The following is a 17,647-nucleotide window of genomic DNA, read 5'->3' as shown; positions in this document are numbered from 1 at the left end:
GTTTATTCTATTTCTTATTTTCTTCCTTTAGTATACGATCGTTCAAAGCATGGCACTTCCGAATCATGTTATCTTAAGATTCTGAATAAGTCGAGGAAGAGTCAGAACGCTACGGATTTTCAATACTGGGCCCGCTGACTCCGCATTTTGAACATGCCCTTGAAGCGTTCGATTTACACAGATCGTAGTCACAGCTATTGTTAACAACATGGCGGACATTTTAGAAAAAGACGCGAACAATAACAATGACTACTTCTATCAAGTTTATTACAGTTTCTTTTACAGTTTCTAGTCATACTATGATACCAGTGTTTTCTGATTATTGAGTTTAATAAAGTTTGTAAAACTTGTTATTCTGCTGTTTTCTTCACAGATACATATTCTGTAAAATATCGCGGTACGTACCGCGATACAGTGTTGACGTACCACGATATACCGCGGTACGCTCACGGCGTATCGTGACAGCCCTATTAGAATATATTATTCCCATCATTTATATAAGACCATTCAAATATAATGTCTACAATGAGGAATGATTAAATACAGTGTAATTAAAGATTTAATAATTGTCATATGTAAAAATAAATAAATAATTGTTTTAAAAGGGCCAGGGGGCATTAGGAAGGGCAGGGCGGAGGTTCGGAAGGACAGGGCGGAACGCCCATCAATTTAGGCCTAGCTGGAGCACTGAATGATGGCTACACGACGTAAGATCAGTGCTTTCCACAGAATTGTTTGTAGATGCCCACGGGTCGTGGGGGGGGGGGTACTATTCAAGAAAAAAAGCTATAAAGTTATGGATAAAGACATTTATTAACTTGTTTTAACAAATTCACTTAAACATAGATATCTATAATCCAGACTCGATTTCCCAATGCATCCGTATCAAACCGACTCTATCAATAACTGCATACTTACTTCTTTTCACTTCGCTTTTTATTACCAGATTATCGGTATATTCCATTGTTTAAAGCAAATTATGGTTAATATCGAGTATAAGACAGCACTTCCGTTAGTGGACGTCCGGGCGTAAATTACGCCCGAAAACGGCAGTTTATTATGCAAATGGTGGAAATCCCTTGGAGGTCCGATAATCCGCATGTACGCTATTTACTAATACACAACACGTACAAATGTCAACTGTAAATCGGGTTATTCAGACCGTTATCTCCGCCCAAGAGCTACTGTTTTCAATGAAATTCTCAGCCAGTGGCCAATATCGATTTTTCCAGCTGTCAATCAAAGTCTTCTTGGTAAGCGCACCAGCCAATCAGCGCTCAGGCAGCCGAATACAGGCCGACCCCACGTGAAGCTGTATACAATAATATTAGCGACTTCTGCGTTACTAAGTTTTTATTCAGCAATCAAATATTTGAGTCCATGTTTTCCCCGAGGAAGAATGACGTGACTTTGTACATGAAGTCTAATTTTCATATGATTTTCATTTGTACACGAAATACACGAGAAATGTTTATTTGTTGCCAGAATTTTCGTAACTTTCCGTGAATAATAAAGTCCTGAATTTTTTGGATAACACGTTTTTTCATATGCATTTGAAAATAAGCAGTCTGCAAAATTAACCCATCGCCTGATCTCCAATGCGATGAAATCTCGGCTCTGGCAATAGCAAAAATCTGAAAACAGTTTGTTAATAAACCGACAAATAATCAATTCACAAAAATTTGTTCGCGTGAGCGATCATTTGAGAACGAATTTGGCATTTCGGCAATGTTCGTTCGGTACCGATTTTCACCGGTATTTTATTTACTTCCCATTTGTTAGCAGATGGTACGGACATGGACTGCAATTGACGAAATATCTTCGCTAGTTTCCAAAAATCTTAAGTCAAATGTCCGCTATCTTGAAATATTTTAAGTGTCGATTAGCAAAGCAAAGTAGTACAAAAGCATATTGTAAAGCAATATGTTAACCAAATTATATATTGATTACGTACTTAATGAGTAATTGGTTTTCATTTTCTGCAGTCTAACGATATGCACATATTATTTCATGTGCAAAACACGTACATTATTTTTCGGACAGTCGTTTTCGGATAAAGTATTTTTCGTCGATCATAAAGTACATATTACATTTTAATTTCAGTCGTTGATTTGTCATAATTACTTAATATGAACAGTGCTCTATGCTATCATATCACGTCACGTGATTAATTGGAATTGCCCCATCCCACAATTCAACTTGCGTAAAATGGCGGACGATAGCGGACGTCAATATTGTCCGTATTTTCGATTTGAAAATAGCAATCGTAATAATACTGGATTATTGGGTAATGGATAGAGTTGGAACATGTACGTATATTAAAATTCTATAATAAAAGTGGGACTTCAAAACTTACGTCTGGGACGTCCAAAATTTTAGACTTGGAAAAGCTAATGGAAGCGCTGGTATAAGAGTGCTCTAGAATTTCATTAACAGAAACATGAGCCTTTTTTCAAATGAATTTTGGCATGTGTGACTATTTTAAGATTTGATGAAATAACCATAACGCTCAATCGGCAGGGGATTGTTTCAGGGAAAGGGGAAGACGCTGGACGCTGGGTGAAGAGGAAAATAGAGTGCAAAAGAGACATATTTGGGGAAAAAATAAAAACTGTTTTAATCAATGTCTATAATTCATCTACTCTGATTTCAGGCAGGGTTTTTTTGGGTGTGGGGGATGGGGCCTTTAGCCCTTTTGTAGGGGAAATTTAACGCACGATTTTCTACTTTGGGGGAAAAATACTTACTCTCTTATTACAATGTATAACATTCGTACATGTTTGCACTATATTCATTGCTTTTTTTCATAATTTAGTACATTTGACAAGATTAAATTAAAATAGAATTGATATATTATAATCATGAGACACATCTTTCTATTTAAAAAAATAAAAAATATTTTTTTTAGGGGGATTTTTTTGTACCGGAAAGGAGAAAAACAGCCTAGTTTGGTGGGGGATGACGCCGATATTCGGCGTCTGTTATATAAGGTAAAACAAGATGTGTTTGTGAAACACAATGTCCCCCTATATGACGTTTGACCTTGAAGGATGACCTTGACCTTGACCCTTCACCACTCAAAATATGCAGCTCCATGAGATACACATGCATGCCAAATATAAAATTGCTAGCTTCAATATTGCAGAAGTTACATTACATGAGCAATTTTGACCCATATATTTGACCTAGAAGGATGACCTTGACCTTTCACCACTCAAAATGTGCAGCTCCATGAGATACACATGCATGCCAAATATCAAGTTGCTATCTTCAATATTGCAAAAGTATTCATAAAATAAGCGATTTGGGCCACATATATTTGACCTCTGATCTTGAAGAATGACCTTGACCTTTCACCACTCAAAATGTGCAGCTCCATAAGTTACACATGCATGCCAAATATCAAGTTGCTATCTTCAATATTGCAAAAGTATTCATAAAATAAGCGATTTGGGCCACATATATTTGACCTCTGACCTTGAAGGATGACCTTGACCTTTCACCACTCTAAATGTGCAGCTCCATGAGATACACATGCATGCCAAATATCAAGTTGCTATCTTCAATATTGCAAAAGTAGTCATAAAATGAGCAATTTTTGGCCACATATATTTGACCTCTGACCTTGAAGGATGACCTTGACCTTTCACCACTCAAAATGTGCAGCTCCATGAGATACATATGCATGCCAAATATCAAGTTGCTCCATGAATATTCAATATAGCAAAAGTTATTGCAAAATGTTAAAGTTGGCGCAAACCAACCAACAGACCAACCAACAGACAGGGCAAAAACAATATGTCCCCCACTACTATAGTGGGGGACATAAAACAATATGTCCCCCACTACTATAGTGGGGGACATAAAAACCCTGATCGGGTCGAGAGTTTTCCAACTGAACACGTGTAAATCGCCTGACTTGCTTTTCAATTATTTATACAATGAATACACCCACACTTTTCACGTGACGTTGTACATGTCTGTATAGTTTTCGGTCGACTTTATTGAGACAAAGAAACACCAGAAATATACGTAGCACTGTTTATTTGAAGCTAGAATTTGTTTATGTCGCGTTAGCATGAAAATTCAGATTACAAATTTAATTACGGTAATTGGAGAACTCAACAAACCATTTAGTTGTGAGTAATGAATGCAACTTTAATTTGTTAAAACGCTTTAAGAGTTGAATATTAAATAAAATGATTCTACCATATTATGCATGCATTGCACAAATTTCACGTGAATTATACCCGGTTGCCATAAATCAGTCTTCTAAATAACTTCATGATTTCATCCTTGAAGTGTAAACCTTGGGACCGATGGGTGGAGTAGGTGATTAAAGACAACAAACTGTCACTAAATCACACTTAATTATTGCAATTTCACCATTCGTCTGCATAATTTTACTGCAGGTATTGCATTCATACGAGTGCTGTCGCTCATGCAAAGCGTGTGCTCTCATTTGCCAATATCAATTGTCCAATACAACGACCCTTTGCCTTTTATAGGAGGGCTTAAGATGGGCAAAGAGATACATGTAATTGACCAGAGGATTTAAATCAGTTCTCAAAATATACGGTGAAGTCGATAACGCTTTGATCATAAGAATGACATTGACTACTTACTGAAAAAAACACTAATCAGTAAATTTCAAATGCAGACAAGGATTTGGGAACTCAAGCGCCCCAGGCGAGGGACAGTTAAATGGCCTGTGGAAAGCACTGTTAAAGATCATGTGCAATTAGTGACTTGTTTCAAAAGTAAACAAAGGGGCAGTCCATAAAGTATGTCACGCTTTTTTGACCATTTTTACCCCACCCTGTCAAAAAATCTTTGACCCCCCCTAAAGTACATCACAAACTCACACTTTCGAACATACTTTTTTTGTATTAATACCTTCTTCAAATTTAATCTCAAACACAATTCACTATTCAACAGTATTAAATTTCACTCAGTGTTTTTTTTCAGTTTTGGGGGAAGGGGGTCGGGTCCCCTGAGAGGGAGAAAATTTGCGCGTAAAAGGGGAAAAGGGGGAAATTTCTATGCTTAGCTAGTAACAGTACAAAATCAAGTTTTAACACTATAATTCACCATACAGAGGGAGAAAAACATAATCCAAACTCTTTTATTCATTAACATGTTATGTTCATGTTCAAAGTTCAACATTTCTGGGCTTTTCAGCGAATTTATCACTTATTCTGGTGACCTCCTCTTCACCAAGTCTCTCCGTGTGCAGACAAAGTCTGATCAGGGACTTCAGTGTAGCTTCCCCAAGCCTGTTTCTCTGTGGCGTGCAAAGCAGGTTGAGCAAACTAAACAGTCTTTCAACACTCTCTTGACCGGACGTTTCTGGCGTTTCACTGCCGGCATTTGAAGAAGACTGACTTTTAAGTTGTACTTGTTTGAAAAGAATATCATTTTATTTTTAAGTTAATACAGATTTGTCAATTATTTTACGATAGCCTTTGTTGTTGTGCGAAATGTTGGAATACGTATGGTTTGCGGTAATGTCGTAAAGCGAAAGTCGTGATAGTGAACTACGTACGGTTTGCGGTAAAGGCTAAAATAAAGTAAACACGCGGATGAAGTTCAGGAAAATTGTAGTAAATTCGTAACGAAAGACGTATTTAAATGAGGCATTGATTAAAATTGAATAACACTTCCGAGAGGGGAGTTTTAAAAATATTTGGGGAAAAAATATATACTCTAAAGATGGGGGAATGGGGCCGAATAACGCCGAATATTTCATAAAAAAAAAAACACTGTCACTTAAAAGAAATTTCACATTATTAAAATTACTTTAATACTACACACATGGCCTGCCCCCCCCCCTCTTCCCCCATGTCACAAATTCAGTGAAACTGTCACACTTTCTTCCACCCCCTCCCCCAACCTGGAGCGTGACATTATGGATGGCCCCTAGCTGAAATAATTCGCGTTCAGAATAAATCTGAACGCTGAAACTCCAGTCTGTAAAAACCATAACGAAAAATAAATACCATACTATTATGGGAATTACAGTATTTACAAGTGTATATATCTAAACTCTACTCGTTGTTTGACAAATATAAACTAAGATCACTAAAATTACCTGTATTTCTTTCGAAATCAACGATCATTTTCTCAAAGGCAACCATTTTGGCATTGTTGCTGTTGTTCTTATTTCGTACCATGGCTATTTCGTACCTTTTACTTTTGGGGTATATTGTTACTGTCGATTCTAATATTTTGAGTTATAATACAGTTCCCCAGATAATTATTTCGGAAATAGGGTTTTCACCCACTGATTTTGAAAAATAGGGTGATTTCATTCTTGGAATAGGGTGAAATGAGTTATAAGATGCATACAGTAAAACCATTGCTGCTTTACTTCTGTTGAAGCTGCACACAATTGTATTGATTCAATAAAACTGTAAACTAATATAATTAACTTTAATAAACTGATGTTTCATAACATCTTTAATCCTTAAAACTGTCAATGATATAAACTTTAAACTTAAAAAAAAAATCGATAACACGAATGATTCGTCACTTATTGGCTCTTGCTTTCTTGGTTCGAAAAAGTTAGCGATCGACTGATATTTTGGCGCAACAATTGCGAACGTCTTTCTCTTAGACATTTTTATTACGCATCGTATTAGAAACTGAAAGTACAGACACTTAACAAATACATGCACAATGAACGACGGATTAAGTCAGATTGAAAACGCATGTATGTCGACGCAAATAATTTGGTCAGCCGCTTTATTTAACTATGAAATCTAGTCCGCAGAGCGTTTGAATAGCTTTGACTGTTTTATTGCTCTTTCATCCAGGCGCTTGCTGAATAAAAGCGTCGCCGCGTAACGAAAATAATCACAAAAAATACCAAAAAAGAGCAAAGTATTTTCTATCAAAGCTATTGTATCGTACGCATCAAATAAGACGAATGTGCGTAAAAGGCAAATCGGGTGCGTTTTCAATACGCATGATATTGTATTTCTTTGCGTTTTTAAACATTTTAATAGGGTGAAAGACGCAGATACGCAGCTTATCTGGGGCACTGATAATAGTTATAATTATTCTTTTGCTTCTTTTCCTTCTTATGATTATTATTTCCAATTTTATTTCTTACTGTTTTGTGCATATTGCACACTTTTTTTGTTCGAACTCAGTTACAAACATAGTTGAATTTAACCTCCACAAAGGGAGATAACATGAACCTTTACTATACAAGGATTATATTGGATGAAACAAACTGGAAATATAGTTTATTATCAGGTAAATTTCGATATATTTTGCGCAATATATACTATTTAGGCAACGTTCTTTCATAAAGTCACAAATATGTGTATATTTAAATTCAGGAGTGATGCAACCGAAATTCGTGTTGGAACTCTTGCTATTAAAAAAATAGAGTGGACTATTGACGCCAAGAGTCTGCCAAAGCAAAAATCTTCAAAAGACTCTATGGTGGCAATTTGTATTGACTAGGATGGCCCCAAACTTTGATGCGTTAACAGTGTTTTTCTCATTCAAAATCGGGTCCGGTAACCGGACCCATTCCCAATGGAAAAAGGTATATTTTCACCCAAATGGGAGCTCAAAATTCCCAATCCAAAAAAAAAATTATTATTATTTTATTTTTTTTAGATCTCAATATTTTTTTTCATCTCCCGTCAATATAAGTTCAACCTTAGTAAATATAATACTGACACACTTGTATCCTCAATTAAGGAGCATTTTTTAGCAAAACAACAACAACACTAATTACCCAATTTTAGTCAAAATGCCGCAACTTTTCCCAATCCAAAGGGACCCTGCCCCATTCCCAAAACGTAGTCCAAATTTTTGACGCTCTTAAATATTAAGCTACTTTTTATATGGGTAATATTTGGAGCGTACAAAGGGTGAAAGACCAATTATGTGGTGGGAATTTTTTGTTCTTTGTCTATATTGTTGCGCAAGGATTTTGTGCGCAACATTCAAGCCCCGATATAAGACACTTAATAACAACGGATTGCAATAATATTTACATACCTGTGTAGATAATTCATTTCTCGATAATGTTCCGTAAAAATTATGTAATGACACTTTGAATTTTGCACGCCTGAGCAATTTAAATCCAACCACTATTCAATTTTTCAATATCTCTCGATTCGCTCGCTGTGTAGATATAAATCGATAACACGACCTCGATGTAAAGCATCTGGTTTAAAGTGGAAGAATATACAGCGTAAAATACAGTTTGCGTTCGTCTGTTGTGGTGCAGCGCGTTACATAGTAAACCGATGTTATACTTTTCTGGATTAATTTAGCATTGTTTCTTTTTCTAAATTGACAATTAAAAAGTTCTGAAATAAAGTACATCTTTTATTTTTATACTGTACATAAATAATATTGATACAGATCGTACAGTATACCGTCCTTTGTAACGTAGAATGTAAGTACATAAAACAACACAGACAGAGGTGCGAAAAAGACATGCATAAACACTTCCTGAAACTTAGAACAGTGAATAGAAACTGCACCATATCTGTTTTGAACATATGCTTATTAAATCGACAAAGATTAGCATACTAGATCTAGTTAGGTAAAAGTTGGTGTTAAAAGCTCATGTTAAATAAAATTACGCGTACACGTTACACCGTAATGCCTTCTTCTGATTGGTTCATATTTAAATCAGTTTCATGACATGGCTACAGGTCAGTGATTGTTTTGCGATTTAAGCAGAAGTTTAACTGAAGAATTTATGCCTTTCTAACTTCGAATCGACGATATTTGATGTAAAAATGAACTTCTGAATTAAAACTGAATGAGTTGGTAATGTTATTTTGCAATTTTACGCAAATTGATGAAAATTTAAACTTTCTGGTTTCCACCACTAAAAAGGTCCTTCACAATGAGACGTTCCAAAGAATTTAGCCCATATAAAAAGTATCTCTAAATTCTTTGCGCGTCTTATAAATGAGACTATCCCAAAACGGTGAAAAAAAAAACTGGTTAAAAGTTGGTCTTTTCTAAACATTGAGTTGGATTTCAAATTACCAGCATTAATTCCATTTGATCTTTTGGTATTTTATGAGCAATAAATAGAAGCCTTACATCCGAAATTACCCAATACGACGACAGAGAAAATATGATAAACTGTCAATAACAGGGTCAAACATAAAAATACTCGCAGATTTTTGTTTACATAAACACTATATAACTTCATTTTAAGCATTATTTCAGTTTCATATTTTATGATTTTTCGTATTACATAAATATAACTTTAATTTACGGTTGTTTGGAAGTGACACAAAAACATGGAAGTTTTTGTCAAATTTTGGCGTTAAAGGGTAATATCAAACTTGTTTCGAAAACAAACAAGCGACAACATGCTTACAATTGGTATGATAATAAGAAGAAAAGATACTGACCATATTTCCCCTTTGATAAGTTGTTTATCTAATTGAGTCGCAACAAAATCCTTCTGTTCTTCTATGTTTGGTATCACCGACTGTACACCCTCCGCCATTTTCTTCTAGAATGGTAAACCGAAAGTTGTTTTGTAACAAAAATTTCGATTGGTCAAAATATTTGTGAAAGTAATTTTTATTGGATTGCATATGTGTAAAATGCGGGTTTATTGTAGATAGTGCCACAAGTTCCGCGGCCCGAGCTCTTCCGGAGCATGTGTGTTTTGAGAGTGGTTACCATGAAGACAGATGCTCTTCCGGCTACTCCGACCTAGCCCCCAAGCACAAAAAATAATCATTTGTTTTCGTATCAGTAAAAACCAAAATAGCTGAAAATTCCAAAATAAATTCAAAATTATTCCAAACTTTCAAGTGATAGTAGTCAATACAATCAAGTGCTGGATAATCTCAAGGTCATCCCATAATGGCAGCATCCGACGCAGAGTGCCCTTATAAACTTCGAAATGCACACACGGAGTCTTTCATCAATTATGCTTAGGAATATGTGAAAAATATGAGAAATAAATTGGAACACAGATACATATTTCAGTGTTATTGCGCGCGCGCGGGCGTAACTCGAACAGTAAATCCTCTAGATCAAAGTTTCATACATGCTTATCGGCATGTGAACGTTTGCATGTGTTTGGGTTTAATAATTCAATACTTTATGTGGCTAGAATCAGAATTGGCGCCGCACAGTATATATACAACAACCTACCAAATTCCCAGGCGTCGGGAACGGGGATCGGGTCGCCTGTTGTAATAGTGCGTTTACCAACCACTGTTCTAACCGAATAGCTATCTGACCCCCGCGATCGAGGCCGGATGCGTTGTGAGAGGAATTGTGGTGTCTAAGCAATTTTACCTTATTAAACTTATGAATGAGACTCCTGAAAAGTGGGACGAATATTTAGTTTTAGCTGCAAGTTCCAGCTATGTTAAATTTTACTTTAAAAAAAGTTATTCAATTTGTGTTGAACAAAAATGCGTTTTTGTTCGTTTCACCAAAAGACTTTGTGTTATTGGAACGTTTTCAAAACGCGGAATGTCCGTTTCCTGGGTAGAACCATTCGGGTACGGAAATTAAATGAATGGATCTTCCTTAAAATTGTTATATTTAATCTTTTCTCTAAACCGACTTGTAAATGGTTTTACTGCACCTTTTTCCACTGCATCGGCTGTCCGGTACGAGTAGTACGTGTTTGCCTCGCATCTAGGCGACTCTGGCTATATCTCCATTCCAGTAATATGAATTTGGTTGGCGGTCACCATACTGAAAAGGTAGGGCTTCCTCCGTTACTCCGGACCCCCCCCCCCCCCCCCCCCTTCTCACACATATACCACAAGACCACACCAACATTGAAAATCTGTTATTTGTCAAAAACAACGAAATAGCTTGAAAAAGCAGCTATAATTCAGAATTCGTCACAATATCTGTGACTCTAGTAAGTTAACCAGGTAAGATTTTTGGGAGACACTCGGGGTCCACAAATAATGCAGCATCAGTCTTGGACGGACCTCCTAAACTTCGAAATACAAGCACGTTTATTCTGCATCTGTGATAACAGCTGAAAAGGGTCGCCGAACTGTGACCCCAGCAGGTTGTCAATAAAAAGGGGTTTAATATACGGAATTGGGGGAGGGGTCTAACTAAGGCTGCTCTGTAAGTACAGTGGTTGGTACACGCGCTTTCCACCTAGGTGATTCGGATTCTAATTCCGTTCCCGGAAGCACGTGAGTTTGTTTGGTGGTCACCATACCGGACAAGAACTCACGACCTATAAAAAATTGAAAATATTTTAATAAAACTCAAACTTTGTGCCCAAATTTCGTGAGTCTAGTAAGTTAATAGGGTGCCTACCAGTTATAGTCAGAATTTATTGCTCGGGAGTAACACGTAGACGTAGGAGTGTGAGGATACACTCGATCCGGGCTTACACATAATGCAGCCTAAAGCGCGGAAGAACCTTATAAACTTCGCAATAAACACACATTGGCGGGGAGCGTCTGATAAAGAACGCTTGAATAAGGCATTATCCGCTCTTCACCGCAAATATTGTTTGTTGGATAACATAATTTGAAAATTTGCGCTGTCTGGTTGGCGCAATGGTTCGTGCATGCGCTTCTTACATAGGCGACATGGGTTCCATCCCTGTCCCTTGCGCATTTGAGATGGGTTGGTGGTTACCATACCGTGCAGGTGCGATTTCCATCGGATGCACCGGTTTCCCTACAACGCAAAAGACCAAACCAAAATTGAAAATCTTTCAACCAATACTAAAAAGCTGAATATTGAAGCTATAATTAAAATTCGTTCTAATGTTCGCGATTCTAGTAAAATTAAATAGGTTGTTTTGCTTGGACACAATCCGGGTCCTGACATTTTGCGACCTCAGGCGCAGATGAACGTCATAAAATATTAAATACAAAGACGTTTAAAACATTTTTTTAACTTGCCCTTGATTCGATTTCGCCCTTGAGTCGAACAATTTTGTTGTTGTAGTTTGCAAAAATGCGTTTTGTTCGCTTCCCCAATTTCGACCGGGCTCAATACCCGTTCCCAGAAACATACGAGTTTGGTTGGTGGTCACCATATCGGGAAGGTGGAGTTTCCTTCTAGCATCTGGCTTTCCCCACAACACAAGACCACACTAAAATTGAAAATCTTTCAGTAACATCTAATATCTGTACATGGCATCTATAATTGAGAATGCGTTTCAATTTTCGTGAGTCTATAGTAAGTTAATTATATACGAGTGCTGGGTCACACTCAGTGTTCACACATAATACGGCCTCAGACATGGAAGGACCTCAAAAACTTCAAAATAACCTGTCGGCGCGGTTCTCGGTGTTCTTCCTCCTCGCCCGATTCTTCTACCTCTTCTTCCTCATCTACATGTTTTTTGCACCTAAGCGTGCATAGACAATTACCCATTATACATGTCTCCAATCATTTCTAACAAATAAGACGCGTCCATCCATGACAAAGCGCCGTTGATAAATGATTTTTGTTGTCAAGTTGACGACGTCATTTCAAATAATACGCATGCGCTCAATATGCACGTCATGACGTCACTATACAGACAAGAGTTTTCATTCGTGGGTAACATATAGTTAGTGTTTGATAAATGACGACGAGTACATTTGTATGAATGAGAGTGCAGGCATTTCCTGAGGCAGTTTAAGCACAGCGGCCCCGCGGTGCCTGGACTTAAAAATCAAATGCGCCGCGACGATTGATATTTTTTAATTATGTAGCCGCGACGCTTGAACATTTCACAAGCGCTTGCAAGATATGGTCCGATTGTTGTCTGCATTCGGCTAATGACCAACCTAACCGAGCGCGCATCTTTGTGGGCATTAAAGGCTTATAAAATATTTGTACGGGTTTACTGGTCATTTATGGGGGTCAGTAATGTTGTTTGTCCCCTAATAATGGTCGATATTGATCCATAACAAGGGTTCACATTGCGTAATAACAATTAAAGGTATGCCAAATGTGTTTATTAGTTTTATTTTAACTTTAAATGACTATTTTATTGGTGTTTTAACATTAAACAGTAACTGGTGTTTGTTGCGGTAGTGGGCAATTGAATTTATAATTACAATTTAATGGAGTTAAGCGTCACATTTGATTGCTCATGCCTTCTTAAAATGTTCCCACACTATTTCGCAACTATAAGTGTACAGTACCAACTTTTCGTAATTCACATCCAATCGGTTCTCTACTATAAAAGGAATACACTATATACCAGCAACCGATTTTTGTGCAATAAGTGCAAGTGTCCAGGACGTTGCCAGTGATTCAGAGACCATAAAGCTAGCGATTCAAGCAGCATGCCATCGCATCAGCAGTTGAAAGCAAGATTTTTTAAGGGTCACAGAAGTTGAAAGAGTTAAAAATATATCTACTTACCTATACTTTTTATGCCCCTGGTAGGGTGGCATATAGAAGTTGAACTGTCCGTCAGTCAGTCAGTATGTCAGTCTGTCCGTCCATCTGAAAAAAACTTTAACATTGGCCTTAATTTTTGCAATATTGAAGATAGCAACTTGATATTTGGCATGCATGTGTATCTCATGAAACTACACATTTTGGTGAAAGGTCAAGGTCATTCTTCGAGATCAAAGCTCAAAAAACCAAATCCAAGGGAAGTAACAAGCTTTAAAGGGAGATAATTTCTATTTTATATCATTTGGCAGGTACAGATCAATTTCACAAGGGAAGTAATATTTTTATGCTCCCCCAAAATTTACTTTGGGGGGAGCATATAGTCGCCGCTTCGTCTGTCCGTCCGTGTGTCCGTCCGTCCACAATTTTTGTCCGGGCTATTTCTCAGCAACTAATGACCGGAATTCAATGAAGCCTTTTGGGAGGCTTCTCTACCAAGTGGAGATGTGCATATTATCAGCGGGTTCTGGTCGGATGAATTTTCACAGAGTTATGGCCCTTCGAAATTTTCTATAAAAACATTCTTGTCCCCCCAACTACTGTGCCCTCAAGACGTTTCCTTTTCTCTGAATATATAGTACAATATTGTGACAAAAACCCTTTTGGGAGCATCACCCGTCTCCGACGGTTTCTTGTTTTAAAGGATATAATAAAACAAATTTTAAGGTCACGGTCTTTCTTAATAGTCAAAAGTCAAAAATACAATCCAGGGGAATTAATAAGCTATAAAAGGGAGATAATTTCTAAACCTGCCAAATGATATATTGAAATTTTATTTCAAAGCAGTGCAATAGGGGGCATTGTGTTTCTGACGAACACATCTCTTGTTTGTATTAAATATTATACACTTTAGATAGTTATAGTTCAATATGAAATCATATCTTAATTTAACTTTATAAACATTAAATAGACTATTTATTAAAAAAAGTAGTTTGAAAACTAGTCCACACTTTTTCAGGTATGACATTCTCTGTGTGCATTCCTCCCATGCGCAGACCAGTGCGTTTAGCAGTCGTTACTGCTCCATGGGTGTGCCCAGCACATGGTGGCAAGGGACTCACTAAGTCGTCATTAGAAGACAAAGACCCACTGCAAGGCCAAAAAACTGAGAGTAATCCGACTTAGGAATCTGGTACGGCAGCTTGAAGAGATGGGCCTCTACAGAAAAGTACTAGGATGGCAGCCTTCAAGAATATGAGCTGGTTGATAAAGCAGGATATTCCCCATACAGTAAACTACCTCCCTCATAATAATCTAGGTATGTTTTCCGCCTGCTCCTCATGACATATACATCTTCAGCTGGTAGATGCTTGACTCAGCCGTCAATTACACAATTACAAACAAAAGATGCTTTTTTGTTTGAAACCTTTTTCTATCAAACTCAAAACGATTTAAAAGATCTAATGTCAGAGTAATTAACAAATTGTGTGTATTTCAGACTGTATTTCAGCACAATGAAAAGGGTAGACTATCGTTTTTGCTTGGAGTCTAAAGTCCTCAATGCTCTGATGATTGTCAACATAAAAGGACTAGACAGTGAACTTAGGAATGGAGGATATCTGGCACCAGGAGAAGCCCCAAACAACATTTTTTTATAAGTTAACTATGTATATCTGTATACTTATAGTAAAAAATGTTCTTGTTTTTTTCCAATCATTTTGCGTTCGAATGCCTACTTTAATGTTGCTTGTTATTTAATATTATAATATTTGACCTAAATGAAATAAATTAAGACAACATAAATAATAAAATGATATGTCCAGGCCCGTAGCCAGGGTTTTGAAAAGGGGGGTGCGAATATTTGCCATCGACGATTGTTATTGAGCAACGAAGTGGCGAAGGGGGTATGTGCGGGAGGGGATGTCTCTCCTGCAATCTGGGTCTTTGGAGGTCCTCCCCCTAGAAAATTTTGAAAATGAAACGTAATCTCCTGCATTCTGGTCACTTTTTAACTGTATTTAGAGACTGAAGTTATAGAGCATTTTTGTATGAAATTTCACTTTCATTGACCATACTCAATGACTGATCGACATGAATATGATATAACATACATTTCCCACCACGTTTTTCAATAACTAATCAAATTTATAGAATGTAAAATAACTAATAAGAACGGTATAAAAGATCATTATTTATTGGAATCTTGGAATCTTGGTACAATTGGTGTGTTTTACCATTTCAACATTCTACCACTCATATATCGAGTAAATTAAATGGAAATATTTAACTTTTTTTCAAAACAATTGTTTGTCTGCTACTATGGATAGTACCAGAGGCCTAGTATTGCTCTAAACGTGCTAACAGTGTATTGTACAACAAACACTGATTAACAAAACTGGCTCTTCTCTAATGTGCACCAATAATAAAAAGAAATCAAAATGGTATAACTGGTTACTTAATTTTGTTTTAACAAATTAGTTATCTTTCTCTAAACGAATTTCAGAAACATAGAACACTTAAGGCTTCAGTAAGACCCTATAACCACAAACTACTGGCCCTATGGTCTCAAAGTCCTTAAGAATGTTTACCAGAACGTTGAAGACAAAAGAGGTACTTATTTGCCAATTATATATGCTCAAGATCCGTCACAGTTGATTAAAATTTAACGTTAACTTTCCACCTGATCATATGTTATAACGTTTTAAATTCATTATAACAACTGTTTACATTCCTAGTGTCAAGTTTGACATAATTAAAACATTGTGGAAAGGTTTGTATGTGGAGCACAACAGATGCCATTAAATGTTGGTAAAGTACAAAAAAGCTACATTGCTTTGTAACAATGATTTGTTTTCTTGTCATTCAACAAAAAAATTAACATGACTTGCGCATAGCTGATTTTTTTTTGCTGGAAAACCCTTTAGAAGATCCGAAAATGGTTGTACGGGGATGTTACAAAAAGACAACACAGTTTGTCAAAAATGCTGTGCACAATTAATGTGTTATTGTTATAAATCGTGGTATAATGCAAAGTTATTAACAAGTGACTCATAAGTCTTCGGCAATAGTCGAAGGGTTTCCTTTGATTCAGTCATTTTCGGAAGCTGACATAACATTCCGTAAATAATCATCTATTTTTTTTACTTTTTTATAAGATTATAAATTTATTCAAGTTAATCAAATTGTTTTTCCAGCCATTTAGATAATAGTCGAAAAATGTTATTGGACTGGGATTTCAACCCACACTATGTAGGCTTCAAAATTGTTTTATGATATATATTACAGTTATAGCTTTAACAGACATTAATAACGATGACAAAAGTTACAAAACAATCATTAAGTGTCAAATATCTATAAATAAATATCGATTTTATACGGATTAGAGTGCCAAGTTAATAATGTTGCATTATACAGAAAAAAATATCTATTTGTAACAGAGATTCCAATTCCATTTTTTCAGGGATCGGCTTCTTAGATCTTTTAAAATTTTGCTGTCACAGCTTCTGTTGATTTCAACAATTCTATGGTTAAAACTTGTAAATAAAAATCACGCGCTTTCTTTGGAAATGACTTAATCGAGAAATTAATTATAGATTTATTCTTTATTATAGTCTCAATTACATACAATACAACAATACAAACATTCACTTATATATATACAATAGACAATTGTATGTAACCTTTCTAAATAAGAAATATCAGAGGCTTTTGCATTCTAATCATATAAAACCATATATATACATGTATAAAATCACCAGCGTTCCAACTCTGTACAAAACAGTTCTATATTACATGATAAACCTAAGAGGCTGTTGCTAATCCTAAACATCGTAAAAATAATTAATAAAAAAAAAAAATGAGTTCAAATACGAGCACTGCTGCGCAATAAAGAAATTGTTTAGAAAATCGAGTACATGTATCACCCCGATCAGATCGTAGATGACCTGATTAGTAACAACTTCTTAGAAGCCTCAAAAATACATTATTGTTACTTAAAAACAGCGAAAAGACATTATTTACATGCATATAAAAGACGACGTTTTAAAATATCATAACAGGTTTTGGCACAACTTCTTATCATTAATGGGGTTGTGAAGAGAAAAACTAACTGATCGTTTTTAGACATAGATAGAAAGTTAGGATTTACACTTACAGCTTTGTCAAATAACATATGTCTTAAGTCATGATACAAGTAACAATCAAGAATAACATGGCTCTCATCCTCAACATTATCGCAAAAGGGGCACTTCCGTTCTAGTACGTCCAGCCGCTCGTATCGCCCGGTTTCTATTCGCAGAGGTGCTACACCACAACG

At 36.3% G+C, this 17,647-nt stretch overlaps 1 protein-coding gene across 1 annotated transcript in view; it reads right to left on the bottom strand.

Annotated features, from left to right (window-relative positions):
* The window catches only part of LOC127881272 (ubiquitin carboxyl-terminal hydrolase 15-like), a 74,911-nt gene extending 62,479 nt beyond the window's left edge, over window positions 1–12,432 (bottom strand). The window contains exons 1-2 of the mRNA XM_052429017.1: window positions 12,271–12,432; window positions 9,402–9,505 (exon numbers count right to left, since the gene is read on the bottom strand). Coding sequence (XP_052284977.1) covers window positions 9,402–9,505; window positions 12,271–12,375 — 209 coding nt within the window. The 5' untranslated portion in view covers window positions 12,376–12,432. The remainder of the gene's footprint in view (window positions 1–9,401; window positions 9,506–12,270) is intronic.
* Window positions 12,433–17,647: the final 5,215 nt, after the last annotated feature.

Source organism: Dreissena polymorpha, chromosome 5, assembly GCF_020536995.1.
Source record: "Dreissena polymorpha isolate Duluth1 chromosome 5, UMN_Dpol_1.0, whole genome shotgun sequence".
NCBI classification, from domain to species: Eukaryota; Metazoa; Mollusca; class Bivalvia; order Myida; family Dreissenidae; genus Dreissena; species Dreissena polymorpha.
This window is presented reverse-complemented; position numbering and strand designations above follow the sequence as displayed.